General features: G+C 42.5%; 1 protein-coding gene across 1 annotated transcript in view; it reads right to left on the minus strand.

Annotated features, from left to right (window-relative positions):
- Positions 1 to 655: 655 nt before the first annotated feature.
- CMIP (c-Maf inducing protein) overlaps positions 656 to 16317 on the minus strand; it is a 130443-nt gene continuing 114781 nt past the window's right edge. The window contains exons 11-21 of the mRNA XM_080352146.1: positions 15851 to 15916; positions 14588 to 14614; positions 14068 to 14116; positions 12475 to 12582; positions 9879 to 9995; positions 8744 to 8884; positions 7753 to 7800; positions 6846 to 6992; positions 5255 to 5360; positions 4068 to 4138; positions 656 to 1604 (exon numbers count right to left, since the gene is read on the minus strand). Coding sequence (XP_080208272.1) covers positions 1551 to 1604; positions 4068 to 4138; positions 5255 to 5360; positions 6846 to 6992; positions 7753 to 7800; positions 8744 to 8884; positions 9879 to 9995; positions 12475 to 12582; positions 14068 to 14116; positions 14588 to 14614; positions 15851 to 15916 — 934 coding nt within the window. The 3' untranslated portion in view covers positions 656 to 1550. The remainder of the gene's footprint in view (positions 1605 to 4067; positions 4139 to 5254; positions 5361 to 6845; positions 6993 to 7752; positions 7801 to 8743; positions 8885 to 9878; positions 9996 to 12474; positions 12583 to 14067; positions 14117 to 14587; positions 14615 to 15850; positions 15917 to 16317) is intronic.

Genomic DNA, 16317 nt, shown 5'->3' on the forward strand with positions numbered 1-16317 from the left:
CAAAAGCTTGGCTTCCATTGAATAAGATTAAATATATATATATTTATATATAAAAAATTACATTGCCTGTATGTGAAACCTTGAGGTGCCGAAGAACAAAATAAAGGTGTTAAAGAGAGGAAAAACTTCCTTTTTCTTTTCTTTTTTTTTAAAATAAGCAGCTCTGTACAACGAAGGCTTGTTATGGGAAAAAAAAAAGTCAACAGCATAGTTATAAAAGAAACCACAATTTAAAAAAAATCATCATCTATGCAACCGTGGAATTTGGAAAAGGGAGCAGTCACATGTACAGACGGGTCAGAGCTATCGGATCAGCAACACCGCGATTCTTCCATCTCCCCAGAGGAACATGCAGAACAATGTGAGCACAGAGCGGGGACGGGAGGGACGGGGGGCAGAGGAGGAAAACAAAGGAAAAGCTGATGCACAACATGGAGGGACAACTTTCTTTTCTCTTTTTGAAATATTGGACGTAAACAGAAAACCAACCGAGGCAACTTGCAAAATCTACAGAGTTCTGCGAATACTCCATTGGCAAAACAAACGTCTTTTCCCCCAGCTCCCATGTTTAAACCTGGCGGTTTAAAAGACTGAAGAAAGTTTTCAGACTTCGGAAGGAAATGTAATTTTTATTGATCCCCGTGCCTCCCACCCACCCAACCCCCCTTGATAGATATTTTCCTTCCTATTTGATAACATCTGAGGCATTTTGAAATCAAAAAGACAACGCGATGAATGTTGTGACAGAGAGGGAGCCGAATACAGTATGCATTACTGAAAGGCAATTCTTCAAGGAGGACATTTCCTTTAAAAAAAATAATAACAACAAGACAGCAAACTAGTTTATACAGTACTATACGCAAAAAAAAGGGTAAAAGAATTAACAATTCATAAATAAAAGACAGGTCCCAGACCTGTTATTTGTGAACCATTTTCTTAAATAGGTGCATTATGTAAATCTTATGTACAACAAAATTACTTTGCATAACAACTGCAAGGACACGGCGGGAGGTGAAAATCATATTGGTTTTGGTTTTCTTCTCTTGAGATTTTTGTAATTTTGATTTTCTGGAGCAAAACTGGTGAAAGAGGAGTTCTGACTAGGTGGGTGCCAGCCAAGGAAACCCAGGTCAATCATGACAAATGACTTTTTTTCTTTTTCTCTCCACATGGCATAAAACACAAAGGCAAAGAAAACCCACAAAGGTGTTTTTTTTCCTCTTTATAATCCTCTTGCTGCTACAAAGTCCTCTTCTTTTCCTTTTTTTTTTTTTTTTTAATTTTTTTTTTTCCTCCTTTTCAATTTAAATTATGTTGATTCCAAAATCACAAAGCTGAAAGAATCCATCCGGGTCCGGGCTCGCCCGGTCCCCTCAACACACACAACGTCACTCCTCTACCCCACAACCACGACTCCTACCACCAAGTCCCAGGACTCACTGCTCTACAGGTATTAGCCAAAAGTTATTTTCCGGTTTTGTTTTTCTCTGTTTTAAAAATCTTTTCCTTCTCGTGAGAAGCAAAAGAGGCGAGTCGGAGACAGGGAGAGTTCACCAGGCTTCGGTGTAGCGGACGTCCACTTCTCTCAGATTGGGGAGTTTCGCCTGTGCGGGATGGTAAGAAAAGGTCAGAATTAGTGACAGGCGCTCAGGAAAACAGTTCCTGTCAAATCTGTACCGTCAGCAAACCGGGGGATCGATCTACCGGCCACAAAGTGCAGGAAGATGCGCCACGACCCCGACGCTGCAGAGAACCAGCGCTGAGCTCAGCACAGCTGGAGCAACTGGTGTTACTGGGTGAACACGATGCCGAGTCTCTGCAGACACACACTTTAAGTCACACCTGCGGCAAAACCGAGCGGCTCTACTAAAACCCATGCACCAGTGCCCAGATCTTTATTTTTTATACAAATGCTGAGCAAAAATTTGTTTGTGAGACCCCAGCCACGAAGGCCGTGGGCTCAACATAGAGCAGCCAGCCGCACGTTCCACCTTCAGCCTGTACACCAAGTCACCGCTTGATTCTTCCCTCCACATATTAAAGTTTTGGAGCGCGTTAGCAACTTTAGGTGTCTTTGTGGCCTCCTTTCCATAACTCCACTGCATTTGGACATATTGTTCCTGAATTACCCCGCACGAGGCAGACGGGAATCGGCTGTTTGCTCTGTTCTTGCTTGTCAATCCCATTTCCATGCTCGCTGACCATAATTGTACAGCTAATTCTCTCAAAACAAATAAACACGTTTAATTAGGCTAGGGCATAATTGAGGAGTTGGAAGTTTCTAGGAGTCATTATTACCTCATTCCTTGATTTATGTGCACGCATATTTTGATAAGAGCAAGTCATAACCCTACAGACACTGCCAGCAAATAATTTTTCAGTTAGGCAATAATGACTTCAGTGGTGGGTGTTTATTTATTGTCTGGTTCAGCCTGCCTGGTACATATGTGGGTGTCCGTGTGTGTGCAAGTGTGGTTAGCGGGGTGGGGGATGGAGCGGAGAGGAAATGTCATCACTGGCTTGTGTCCCAAAGCCTCTCGCAGACTAAGAGCAGAAGGAGGAAAGATTTGTATCAAAAATACGTTCTTTGAAGTCTGAGCTGTTCTCAACAGACCTACAACCATGTGCTCCAGGCAGAGAAACTATTACCCTCCCTTCGAACACACACACACACACAGAGCTCTAAAAAAAAGGCCACTAAGATAAATCTCAATGAAAGAGGTGAGAGGGGGAAAAGTGATGCGCAACAGATCTTTTAATTCTCTGCAATCATCACGACTTCGCTCACAGCCAGTTTTGCTGTTTGCCCTGGCAAGTCACTTTCTTGTGTCGCCGCTAAGGACTGTTAATGCAATACCAGAGCAGAGGGAACTGGTTAGGAAAATGAGTTTTGGTCTGGAGCTCGTGGCAAAGGGGCTCAGAAGCAGCAGTAGGACTGGAGGAGGCTTTTGATAGACTTGATTTCAGAGCCCTGGGCCAAATACAGCACTGACCTTGACTGTCTGTAAATGCTTGGGGCCTGATACAAGCTCCATTGTGTGAACCCATCTGCAAGCCAGCTGTTAATTCTGAGGACTTCTTTACATATACAATTGTGACACAAGTTTTGAAAACTTGCATGCTCACAGTGCTGCAACTAGGGCCCCGGGGGAGCCCTGGCTCCACAGCCAGAACCGAAAATGTAAGTTTGCAGTGAATTTTGAAAGCAGAGCAGTTTCAGGACTTCAAAACTCAACCAAAGGTTGTGACCTCTTTGAGTAAATCCGGCACAATCTAAGGTTTCAACACACAGGACAACATTAAGTGGAGTTTCATCTTGAGTGCTTGGGTTTATAAGGCAAGGCTTTGGGAGACGTGACTCACGCAACACCAGAGTGAAGACAAAGTCCGCATGAAGTCACGAAAGCCAATACCTCTCGGGAAGTCTTTGTGTGAAACCACCTGGGGCCATTCCCCTCCCACAGCTACACTCTAGATCTTTACACCATTTTGCCAAAGTGGTGCCAAATTCACCGTACAAACAGTAACACCAGATGTCTCACATGTCAAACTCAGGAACTGGGCATTTGTGCAGGTGTTTCTGTTTAAAGCTCAGTTCTAGTCCAAGCAGAGTCAAGATAAACTTGCACCTTCCTCAATGCTTTTAATTCTCCCTTTGCATTGTCAATCAAAGCTCCGTAACGCTCTTCACCCACATTACTTTTGGTCCTGTTAACAGTACAGGACACCTGTCTATTCTCATCAGAAACAACCAATATATCCCTATTTATGAAACTTCTACTGTTGACAGCACTGGCAGAAAGATCCAGTTTCTGATTCCATCTCATACTCATCCATTCAGCATATTAAATGTTTCCTGAGTCCATCAAAGCCAGCAACCTCAGAATGCTGTTTTCAGTCATCACCTCCCCAAAAGAATCCACTTCACTCTCTTCAAAAGACTTTCCTGCTGCCCACTCCATGGGGCCAGTTCTCTGTGCTGGGCACTACCCCGATACACCTGCTAGATCTACAAATCCTCCTGGGTCAGCTACTTCCCATCTTTAGTAGATGCAATTCAGAAATACCTTGAGATCTTCGTAGGTATCGGCTGAAAGTTTGGTGCTGTTCATATTTAAACTACACAGGCTCTTCATGGCTAAAAGAGAAAATACACACACAGATATTTATGATCACGCTACATTTTCTTAACATATCTGGCTTACAGTAGGCCAAAGCATAAACACAACACGACTATGTGCAGTACTCTCAGGAAAGAGCTGAACAGTGTAAAATATAGAAGTACGAATGGATAAACAGCTGTTTGGGCCCTCATCCAGGAAAAAGTCCCTACTTAGGAAGGGCCATTAAGCATATGCTTAAGTCTGCAAACTTCAAAGGAGTTCAGGCAACTTCTTATTATCAGTTTCCTGCACATTATTCTGAGCAGTGCCCGTTCTCAGTGCTCTGCTTGGTGCGCGCAGGGGCCGTGCTGATCCGGCAAGTCCTCCCTCTCTCCTCCCCCCACATTTCCATTCTGGGCTCCAGTACTTAGCAGAATAGTTTCCTAAGATGAGCCATAACTACTGGCCTGTCTGGCACGTCTGTGTAGGATCAAGCCTATTAAAGTAGCCCTTTAAACCCAACAGGCGAGGTCTATAATACACTGTTGGATGTGGGAACGGGTCTCACTCTGGCATGTCGAGCAGCTCTCGGCGCACAGGGGAATCCCGAACACTGCTCAGATGTCCCTGCTCTGCCTTGCCTTGTTTAAATTAAGAATAGTGAGAGTTTCACCTCTCCAAAAAAAGAAGGAAGAAGAGAACACACCAGAGAGGGTATGAAACCTGCTGCGCATGGTTGCTAAACTCACTAATAAGTGGCTCTGTGGCCACGCAATCTTCCCCTCCTGCAGTACAAAGTCAGACCCCCATGCAGAGGGGACACACACAGGAGGGTGTGCGTAAAAACTGGGAAGCCCTAGGTCAACAGGTTGCCATGTGAGATGCAGCCAAGAAGCCAGAGCACAGTCTGGGACAACAAAGCCCAGACGAGGCCATGAAGAGTCATCAAGCTCAAAGCACTGTCCCGTGTGCCCCGCCTGCAGATGAGCAGCCACGGAGGAGCAAAGCTTAAACTCAAACACAACCACAGCCTGTCCTACATCCCGGCGGAAGCGTCACTGTGATAGCCAAGAAATCGATCTTTGTCTAAACCCACGCAAATTCCTCTAAACACACAGAATTTCCCTCTGTAGTCTGTTTGGGTGACTTACAACTAAGCGCCAGCAGTCCCGCATCCGTGACGGGCGTCTCGCACAGGTTGAGCACTTGCAGCATCGTGAGGTGTTCGGACAGAAGCCGCAACCCGGCGTCTCCGAACTGCGGGGGCACAAGCAAAGTTGTTTTCAACCAGTGCACGAACATCAGGCGCAAGTGCAAACAGGGCACATTGAACCCAGGTTTGCAGATGAGCCCTCAGAGCCACACTCTGATTGTTCACCGCAATCTCAAATGAGACAAGACAAAGCAAATAGTTTTATCCCTATTTTGCAGATGGGGAAGAGAAAAATTAAGTGACTTGTGTGCACTTAACCACAGGCCAGTGTTTAATTAGAAAAGTGCTTCTGAAGTCTGGACTTTGCATGAGAGAGCTCCCACCCAGGCTATACAAGATGGTTATGGCAGTCTCAGCCAGTTCTCAACCACATCACAAAAAAAAAAGCATAATGCAAGTGGTATTAATTAGCTATTTTGGTCTCAAGAACAATGTACTATTGATTGGAAATTGTTCCATTGACCCACTTGGTTTCTGATGTTTCTAAATTCTAGATTAATGGAAACCAGGGTATTGCAAAAATAAAATGGAATCTAAAGTCCTTAAAAAAAAAAATAGTAGAAAAAGCAGGCTCTTTTTCCAGTGAAATCAAACTCATTTTGAGCAATAAGCATCAAAGTTTTAAAATCCCAAAGTTACATTGTTAGGACAAATCTAGAGGAGATACAAGACCATCTTAAAACAAGCAAGCAATCAGATTCATTTCATATTCACACAAAAAGAGGAAATTTCTGGGGTACAAAAGTAGCATGAAAACAAGGTATTTACATGACATTTGAGTGAAAAAATAATAAAAAGCTGCTTTTTGTGGTTGCCCTGAGAATAATAATATTTTCAGCAAGCACTGCCAACAAGTGCTAACAGAAAACGGGGAAACCCTATTCAGTGAAGAACCTCAGAGACGAAAACTAGCAGGGAAACGTGGAAGAAAAAATTAATTCTAAAAGCTCTTTCAATTATCCACTGAATAATTTATTCAGTTAACTTGGCCTCTTTTTGCTTACAAAATCACCACCTTCTCAGGATATTATAGTTCCCTCCTATTTATTAATTCTTTGAGTTTCTTTTTGTTGCTGTTGTTTTCAAAGAAATTCTGGTTGATCAGCATTCAGGGCCATTCACTGCCTGCCCTGCACAGACTCTGTGTTTTGCTTGATCAGATGAGCTGCACAGCATCATTGTTTTTCATCCTAAATGTGTGAAATCATAAGCGCTTCTCAGATGACCAGCAGCACGTGTACTGTAAAGTACACACTATCAACAATGCCTAACAGGAACATTAAACCCCAGATAACAGAACCCTGTTATAACTAAGATAAAATTAATTACAAAATTTTTTTAAAAAGGAAAAAAGAAAAATCACCCTCCAAGATGAGCTAGACCATAGAAAAACCCTGTAAAAATAGCATGAGGACAAACTCATTCTAAGCAAGCCTCTTCACACACTCTTCTCGTGCTGATGTAATGTGAAATTTCAGAATTAGTCAGCACTGGTTCCTGCTCCGAGTTCCGGTTTGCAAAGCACTTACCTGAGTTGACCACAGGTTGAGCTGCTTGAGTGAAGGCAGTTTAATGAGGTGCTCAGCACAAGCACTTGTCACGTTGGTAAAGGCCAGGCTGAGGTTTTCCAAATTTCCAAAAGATCCCGAGCTTAGCAAGCGGGCCAGGTCCGCATCCTGAAAGTAAACACCAGATTGATAAGACAGATTATCGACTCCTCAGCCTGCAACCATCTGCAGCGGTGTCACTGATGCTGTTAACCAGCAAGAGTTGCACAATGACACCACTTGTTTACAGAAATAGAGAACCACACAGAGAAGTTTCTGTCTGTTTGGCGAGCAGCTGTGCTCTTGTGGCAGTGTTGCTTCACACACCCTGGGAAAAATGTGCCCAGACATTAGGACAAAAATTTTCTTTGCATGTATCCTTATGAGACACGAAGGCTTCAGTGTAACAACAAATGTCGCAGATGGGCCTTTTAACTTAATGAAGATTCCACTGCAAGTTCTAGATCCAACTTGTGTTCAGGACCGTCACCTGGCCTCAGCTGGGTATGGTCGAGTTTACACTAGACTTAACTGCAACAGTGATGGGTCTCTTTGAAACTTTTATGTCTAAGATCCAGAAATGGGACATTGTGAAGTTGCTTTTTTAATGCAACATTCTGTCCCGAAATCTACCGTTAGATCTACTGTAAATTCCAAATCTGAGCACCATAAACCGAATGTCTGATGCTTGCATTGGCTTTAGAAAATGCTGTATGGACCCAAGAGCAGAAATGTGCCCTTATTTGCGTGAACTCCAGTTGTGTTGACAGAGCAAGCAGAATGGCTCCTCTCTCGACTGACCAAAACCGCTGTGCCACATGGCAAACACACATCAAGTGTTTAAACAGGAAAGATAAAGCTTGTTTTCCTATCAATATGATTAACTTACCGTGGATTTGGAGGGCAGTGTTAACCTTGTGGGACCACCTTTCCTTTGCTGTAAGAGAGGAGATACTTTGGTTAAGCAAGTTGCCATTCTACATTTCAGCCCGAATGAAGTACAGTGAGCTCTTTGGTAGAACAAACCCTGCTCCTATTTCAAAGCTCCCTGCCAGCCCTTCCACCTCTTCCCTGCTTTTTCCGCACTGACAGATTGTTTTGGAGTGCTAGATGCAGCCCTGCTGCTACCCAGGGGACGTCCGCTGACCGCAGCTAATGGTCTTTGTGCCATGGGTCAGCGTTCTGTCCGATTTAGCCTGCCGTTATTCGGTTACTTTCACTTTAAAGGAAACAGCCTTATAATGCTGGCCTAAACTAGCAAAGGGGGCGAGACTACGCAGCTGATAAAGTCATTTGTTTGACTTCAAAAAAAGCATATACTTTTCAGGCTGGGAGCAGGGGTTAAGGTAGACAAATATAAATGTGAAAGAAGGAAGAGGAACATTGTGGCTATGTTTGCATAGCTGAAAAAGCGCTAATAAGAGCAAATCTATCTTCAATCCGTAGATTCTGTCTTTGAAATCAGGAAAAAGGCGCAAGCTCTGAGAACTAGACCTAAAGACCACCTCAGTGAAACGTTGTGAGTGTCAAAGCGTTAAGCAATGCTGGCCAGCACTAGAACCATTTGCTACTCATATGTCAAAAGGTGGCAGAATTTGACAAGCTGACTTGTAAGATCTTAAGACAGCAGGCTTTCACCTTTGTTCTACCACACAGATTCTAAGCAGGTTATTGAACACCATTCACAAACATAGTATGGGATTAGACACATCAGTAAATATCACACAGTATATATATTCACAGGAAGATCTTCCAAATACTGCTCCCATCCTGTTGTTAACCGGGAATTTCACACCCCGCTTGCCCTTCTTTTGTACCTCCATTTCTGGAGCGTACAGACCACAATGTGCTATGGCAATCCCGCATGCAGGGCGACATACCAGCTCTTTTAACTCCCTCTGCCTGTCACACAGCTGTTCATACATTCTCTTTCCCATGTCTGTGCTTTCCAGGGTAGAGATGATCTGGAGCTGGGTGTCGTTATTATCGATGATGTTGTATTCCAGCATCAAACACAAAATCTAGCAGCAGAAAGAAAGAAGAGTGGTCACTGCAGTGCTTGCATTCAATTTCTTCCAAATGTATTAATTACACTGGGCACGCCGGTTTAAATTACCTGGTAAGTTTTTAGACCATACATTGTGCAGGCTAGATTAGAGAATCTTATTAACATTTACTGACCTCCCAATACAAGAAACCAACTTTTTCTTCAAAAAGAATTAACTCTGAAAGTCAGACTGTCTGTCCTGTCTTCCATTAGTGCTCATTCCTTCTGACTGAGAAGATGGCTTCATGCCACATTCATGCCATTGCAATTCAAATGCAAATATTTTATTTCCTCCATAATTTTAATTATCTTTAATTAAAAATATCAAGGACCATTATATTCCAATTCCTATTTAGCCACCATTTCCATTTAAAATATATGATGACATTTATCAAGAAATTTCGCTGAAGAAAACCAGAAAAATACGTATAAACTATTAGTGCAACAAAAATAACCAATCATATGCACAAAAAAAAAATATGTTAATGCAAGTAAACAAGGTTTTGTAAATGCACTTCTTGTGCACTGCTCATTTTGCAGGTGGCAAGACAAGCACCATGCAGTTAGTCATGGAAAAACCTCGTGGTTCTGAGTTCTGACCCCTCGCCATATATTTCTAGTAATGGAAAAACCTTGTGGTTCTGAATTCTGACGCCTCGCCACAGACTATACTATCACAGTCATTTATTTCCCATCATAGCCTCTCCAACTGAATTATAGCAAATAATTTCTCTCCAAAAATTCTTGCACCCACTTTTCAAGTAACTCACACTCATATCTGCAGAACAACAATATTCTGTTCCACTTAATCAAGAGAAACACAACTGCTGGTGTTTGATACGACACAAACCTGAACTCGGCTTCTCTAATTCCACTAGATCTAATTCTGGGAAAGGTGGCGTGAAGGCGTGAAACCGAATCTGGACACTGCATGTAAATCTATATGACTACGTATGTTTAGGGCTTACCTCCACCATCGTCTGGTTACCCCTCAAAGCCAGTAGCATGCAAGGTCCTAATTTATTTTCGGCCAGTGAAAGCAGGAACTTCTTTGTTTTATAGCAGGATCCCATTAAAATATGAACCTATTTGAGAAACAGAGGTAAAATTAGAGGTGTAAGCCTAAGAAACACACATACCTCTGGAAGGGCTGTTGTTACAAAGTCAAATGTAAGTACCTGCAACAAACCTAAAGAAAGAGGCTTTTTGAAAAAGGTGATGCCCAGTGAGATCTGAGGGATGGGGTGGTTTTCGTCCCTAAAGGATCTCAGCTGACAGCCCGGGGCCTGATCTGACACAGGCTCCCAAGAACAGCAGAGCAGCTGTGCCATCACCCCCAGCCCCAGGGGAACCACCGGAGGTTTTGCTCTCGCATCTGTTTGCGGTTCGGTTTCTCTGGAAACGCCAGCTGGCGAGCGAGGGCTGTGTGGGCTGGACGGGGAGGTGAAAGGCGGTGGTGCTGGCAATCTGCTGGCTGAGCATGAGCCTCGGTTAAGGGCTGGTGATGGGCAAAATCCCCCGTTCAGAATGAACCAACAGGAGCTGACTGGGAAAGGAAGGAATGCCTTAAGAAAATTCAGCAGTCCTGAGCCCTAAATTGGAGATCACTTCATGTGCTTTCATGCTCTTGGGTCATGTTTTGCTTTCCCTTTTGCTCAGTTTTCCCTGAAAGGAAAGAAATGTTGAGAACTCTGTCTTAGTAAGACGCCTTCGAGTCCACCAGCTGACAGAAATGTCCTGCAGAGTCTCCACAGCTCCAGAAAGCATCAGGTGATATCACATAGTAATACTTATGGTGGAAATGGAAAACTACTTGTACAAATCAAATATGAGAGTCTCTTCTCATAAAAGAGGTTGGCAATAATCTTTCCCATTTAAAAGCCCTAGAGATTAGCTGCAGAGAATTTTGGGTTCCCAGATGAAAGTCTTATTTGATGGCCCAGACGGCTGATGCACCAGATTGCTGGCAGAGCACTATGTGAGAATTCATAGTTTCCAATGACCCGGAGCAGTAACAGCTCCATTATGTAGACTCAACACCAGTAATACTCTACAATAAGTGTGTAAATAGGTCCTGTGGTCCCCCTGACTCATGGTATTGCCTGGACTATGTTCAGTACTGCTGAAAATATCACAACCATGCCACAATGGGGTCAGTTCTTTGTGGACCATGCACTACCATGCAATTTTTTTCCTCATGGCTTCATTACCAGCAAGGCCTTAGAAAAAAACCAAAATCGTTTTTCCTTAAGTATCCATCAGCTCGGGCAGCCTTTAAAAACAGTAAGCTTCAAGCCAGAAAGGATTTCATTTCATGCGGTTATCTTTAAGCTTTTTTGGAGGTTAATTTGAGCGACAAAATAAACTGCCGCTAACGCTAATGTATGGTCCATCTCAGAACAGGATGTTTTTCAAACTTTATGGTTAGTCGTTAGCAGCTCTTTAAGTATTTATCAACATCCTTGCAAAGGGCACAGGGTAGTGCATATTAATGTGTGTTTGTGTTGTGCTTTCTCACGCATGCCATCTCCTGATGCTCATAAATATCTTGGACCACAAAAGCTCTCAAGAAAAAACCCACAGTTCTGAAGAAACTTTCTTTTCAAACATAAAAATACACAGAATCAGTGAAGAGGGACTAAACCTTTTGTGAACAGTCTTTGTCCATTATCGATTTCAAAAGCTACCTGATCTCCCTGGTTTTAAGTTAAGAGTACAGACAGACATGCATGTTCTTTATGTCCCAAAATTTTTGGCATGTGGGAGACATACAACATGTAGATCCCCCTGACAGTTTCTTCCCTCTGTACCCAACAGTCAGCTTCAACAAATGTTGTTGCCCTTACCAGGGAAAGGACATAATATAATTTCTGTCTTAGTTGCTATATGGAGCATTAAGACACAGCAAGACCTACGTGACTTGAGTCAGGTTGCACAGGAAGGCAGTGCCAGCATCACTGATTAAAACCTGCTTTTTTCTGCTTAGTCCTTCTAAGCGTAACATAACTGCAGGACATGGAATGGTGGTTTCTAATTACACCTCCCCACAACAATGTAACTGGGCAGAGAAATGGCTAACACATTTTCCTTTCTATCTATCTATCCATCCATCCATTCTTTGATTAATTCAATGTTACTATTGTTTCAAATTCCAGGGGTGCCTATAAATGAAAATACAGGTGTGGATGTGCAGAATGGTCTGTCTCCCCTGTCTGACAGTGTTCCGTATTCTTTGAGAGAGCTGTTTATACAGACACACTGACACATGTATTTATAAATACAAAAATACATACATATGCACACACATATATACATGCATGGGTCTGTGCATTACGTCACCAGTGAAAAAATACACCAAAGTTCAAAAAGAGAAAGCTAACGCGTTAACCAATTTGTGACTGCAAGGAAGTTCAATGATAATAAGATTTAGATTTCATTTGTGGTTTACAGAACCATGATTTTGATAATTTTTTGACAAAAGCAAGTAAATCTTCTTACGGCGAACGACGCATTAGCTACTTACTGCAAAGAAGTCACTAAACTCACATTCTTGCAGACACGTACCATACTGGCAAACAGCTCTCCATCGTCATCACACGCCACCCCTCCGGGGCTGTAGAGCTGGAACCAGCCGTCTTTGCCAGCCCGCACGCTCAGCAAACAGGAGTGGACCTGCCAAAAAGTGAAGATATTGGGAAGGTTACAGCTCTTGCCAACAATCACCAGCGTCTCCCACGCTGGGCCAAAAGAAGTAGTTCTGCAAAACCAGGGACCCCACTGGAAATTTCATGGTTAATATTCCCACCTACAGAGCTGAAGGCAAGTCTCCACTCACAAAATCCTTTTTTTCAGTATAAATAAGTAAGGAAGTTGTATCAACACTAATTGTGTGGCCTTTTTCATTCCCTTTCCAGAGATCAGACTATAATGGCTATAATCTAGAGCAGCTCCTTTCACTTGAGAAAACAAGAACAAAAATAAAACCCAGAACCACCAACAAAAAAGACTCAGATTTCTGAGCTTCGGCCATTTTCTCCCATCGTCCTAGCATGTGTGCCTGTATTTCTGATGCATGCCTGTACTTCTGATGTGATCTGCATACCAAATGCAGTGGCTGATGTCTTGCTCATTCCAACAATTAAAAATTCCTATTAGTCTTGCTGTAATAAAACTTGACCAGAGTCAGGGTGCAAGAAATCCACAAGGAAAATTCAACGGGGATACGTAAGACAGAAGTTGCACAGAAGAACTCGCACCAGTGAGCAACCTTTAGTCTAAACGTGGTCCACTGCAGAGATTACTTTATGTAGTCCCACAGTTTAGCAGGAGTCATAATTAAGCTGGGTTTTTTTACACCCTTGAGAGACAGATGTTCAATTTCAGTTTTTGAGGGCGGTGGGAGGGAGGTAAAGCCCATGCTCTTTCCATCGGGCATGTAACACTAGTGACAGATGAAATCCTGGTGCCATCTAAGTCAAGGAGATCTTTCTTATCTGACAAGGCTGATGACTGGTCACAAAAAAAGCATGAAAACCAGGAGTTCTGGGCAACGATGATGACGACACAGCCTCCTCATCCACAGTTTCAGAGAGTTTTCTTCCCTTTATGCCAACACCAAAAACTAATGCGGATGAGAAGTTCCCTCTGACTCAGCCAAGGCTGGTGATGTTGAACAAGCCCTACGTGCGGCTACGGAGCAGCCAGACACCGTGAGGCTACGGCTCTGCACTCCTTCCAGTAACACACCTCCCACCCCCTTTCTCCTGCTAATTCATGAGAATTACGGTCATTTGCACACAATGGAACTGAAATGCAGCTAAATAAAACCTGTTATTTTGTAAGCTGCATGGATCCATGGATTTCGCTTCCCTTTTTTGGTATGGAAGACAAAAAACTCTGAGAGGTTCAATAGAGTGGGGAAATCTTTCTTGCTGCAGTTTACTGTGGAGCAAGGACATCAATTGATGTCCTCCTCAGACAAGCAGGTTACAACACATTTACACCACGTAGCCTGAGTGGTCATTACTCCCTAGGAGACTTAAGCACAGCAAAACCACACCACGTTTTGAACCAAACTACTCAATGAGAGATCTTCCAAACAAGTATATTTGCAACCCCTCCAATTAATACTCTCTGTAAAACCGGCAATAAACTCACTTCTTGCCTCGGGTCTTCTGCAAATCTCTGAATCACGTATTTCAGCTCCCTGAAAAAAGAAAAAAAAAGTTAAAAGGGCAAGAATAAGCATTTGCTGGTTGCAGTACTCACATGTGTCACGTTTCTCTTGGATTACACTTTAAACAATATATATTCATGCACTTTAGAGACAAGCAAGTTGAACTGCTTCCACAGGAAGGAAATATGAGGTCTAAAAGTGATTACCAAGGACATTGTCTATTCACAATAGCCTAGAAAAGCTTTCAGAGATGTGCAGTGACAAACTCGTTTGTAAATTCTATAAGCATCCAGTGTCTTTAGTCCTTGGGCTCCTGCCATCACCATAAATTTATAAGAAAACGACATCTTTTTATTGCTAACAGAACATGCTTACAACCCCTCACAGATAAAAACATTGGAGACACAATACTGAATAATGCACCACTGCTATTATTGACTAGTACAAGTATTTTAAGCAATTATCCCCATCAATAAAAACAAACAAGCCCCACAAACTTACTTTGTGAACTTCTCATGTGCAAGAGCCCTAAAATTTAAAACAGAAAAGTATGAGGGTTTGGGAGAAGGGAGGGAGGAAAAAATAATCAAAACAAAAAACCAAACAACCCAAAAACCCAAACAATCACTTTTCATTTTTTTCCACATAATAAGAATTTGCTAAGCAATTGCAGCCCACAAGACAAAAAGAATAATTTTTCCAAAAGATCAAGTAAAGTCTCCTTCATTAATTGGGGGACAAGGAACAGGGAAAACAAACAAAGGCAAACACACACAAAAAAACCCAAAAAGTACCCAAAAAACCCCACCAAATACCAAAACACTGCAACACCCAAAACAAACCAACCAACCAACTCACCCAAATCAAACCAACCAACCCAACCACCAAAAACTTGGAACAAATCTTGTAGCTTTTTCTGAGTCCTATCTTAGAGAAGGCTCTGACTAATTGTCAGTGGGAGTTTTGGGTCAGAAGAAAGTAAGTAAAAGACTTAAAATAGAGCTCCATAATTACAAACAGAATTTTGGCTCCCTCCAAGAGCCAGGTGAATTCTTTAATTGCAATGCAATTAAGGCATGGTCACAACTAATTAACATCATACATCAGTAAAGCAGTTAATGGTCATTCTGTGAAGTGCTTTGCATCACGGTGTGGTTTACACCTCCCCTGGGACTCCGGTTTGACTCAGGTAAATGATGTCTCTGCTGCCTATCTCTGAGCTCTCACTGTAGCCCAGGTAACCTAGCACAGAGGATTAGACCTCTCCAATTCAAGACATCAGGTCATTAGGGGATCTGATAAGCTAGCAAATTGTACAATTGTAGGTTGTAATGCCTGTCCGCGGAGGTCTGCATTTTATAAACACTACTGTTCATTAATAGGTTTCCGAGGGAGCTTGGCTGATCTGTAGGGCAGCTTCTTCTTTTAATGCAAAATACAAATGATAAGAGTCTCTGTGACACCAGTGAAGCATCGTCCTCCTCTAAAGCTCTTACTTTACTCTCCCCCTCATCAGTTTTCCTCCTTTTCCTGTCTGCCTGTCTCTAGTTCACCATTTTTCTTTTCAGGAGCATCTTAGAGAAATGGGGAAAGACAATAAAGTCTTCACGTCCCTCTGCATCAGCCAAAATCAACTCTAGATTCTATATCAATAGTAGAGACACAAAGCTCCTGTTATCATCAGCTTTTACTTGACATTATATTTCACCATAAAACAGCAGTAACAAGAATAACCCAGTAGATAGTAAAGCAGCACAAACTTACTCCTTGGGAAATGGGATAGGTTGAAGCAAGCTGGCCAGGGCTGGTCTCCAGTCATCATAGTCTGACCTGAAAAATCAACATTTTATTAATATGTTACCAAGTATTAAATGTGGTTTGTCAACAGTTAGTTCAAGGAGTTAAAAGCTTTTTACTGCAGGCACCAACAACCCTTCTCTTCTACTGAGACACTCTGAAGATCTACAGTGACATTTCCCTTACCATTTTCAGCACATTCTCCAATGAGGCACAATAAATCTGGTATTTACAATGACCTCCAGAAAGGCCTTCTTCATGCCAACTTAAAGACATTTGCTGTTTATGAAACCTGTTGACATTTAATCACTAAGTAATACTTTCATTTAAGTTGCTACAGCAATTACCAGGCCATTGCTATTTACAGCTCTGCTCTGCATTTAATTGGATTCTTTTTTCTATTTTGCTAAAAGACATAAGCCCATTTGTAAAAA

Source organism: Nesoenas mayeri, assembly GCF_963082525.1.
Source record: "Nesoenas mayeri genome assembly, chromosome: 12".
Lineage (NCBI taxonomy): Eukaryota > Metazoa > Chordata > Aves > Columbiformes > Columbidae > Nesoenas > Nesoenas mayeri.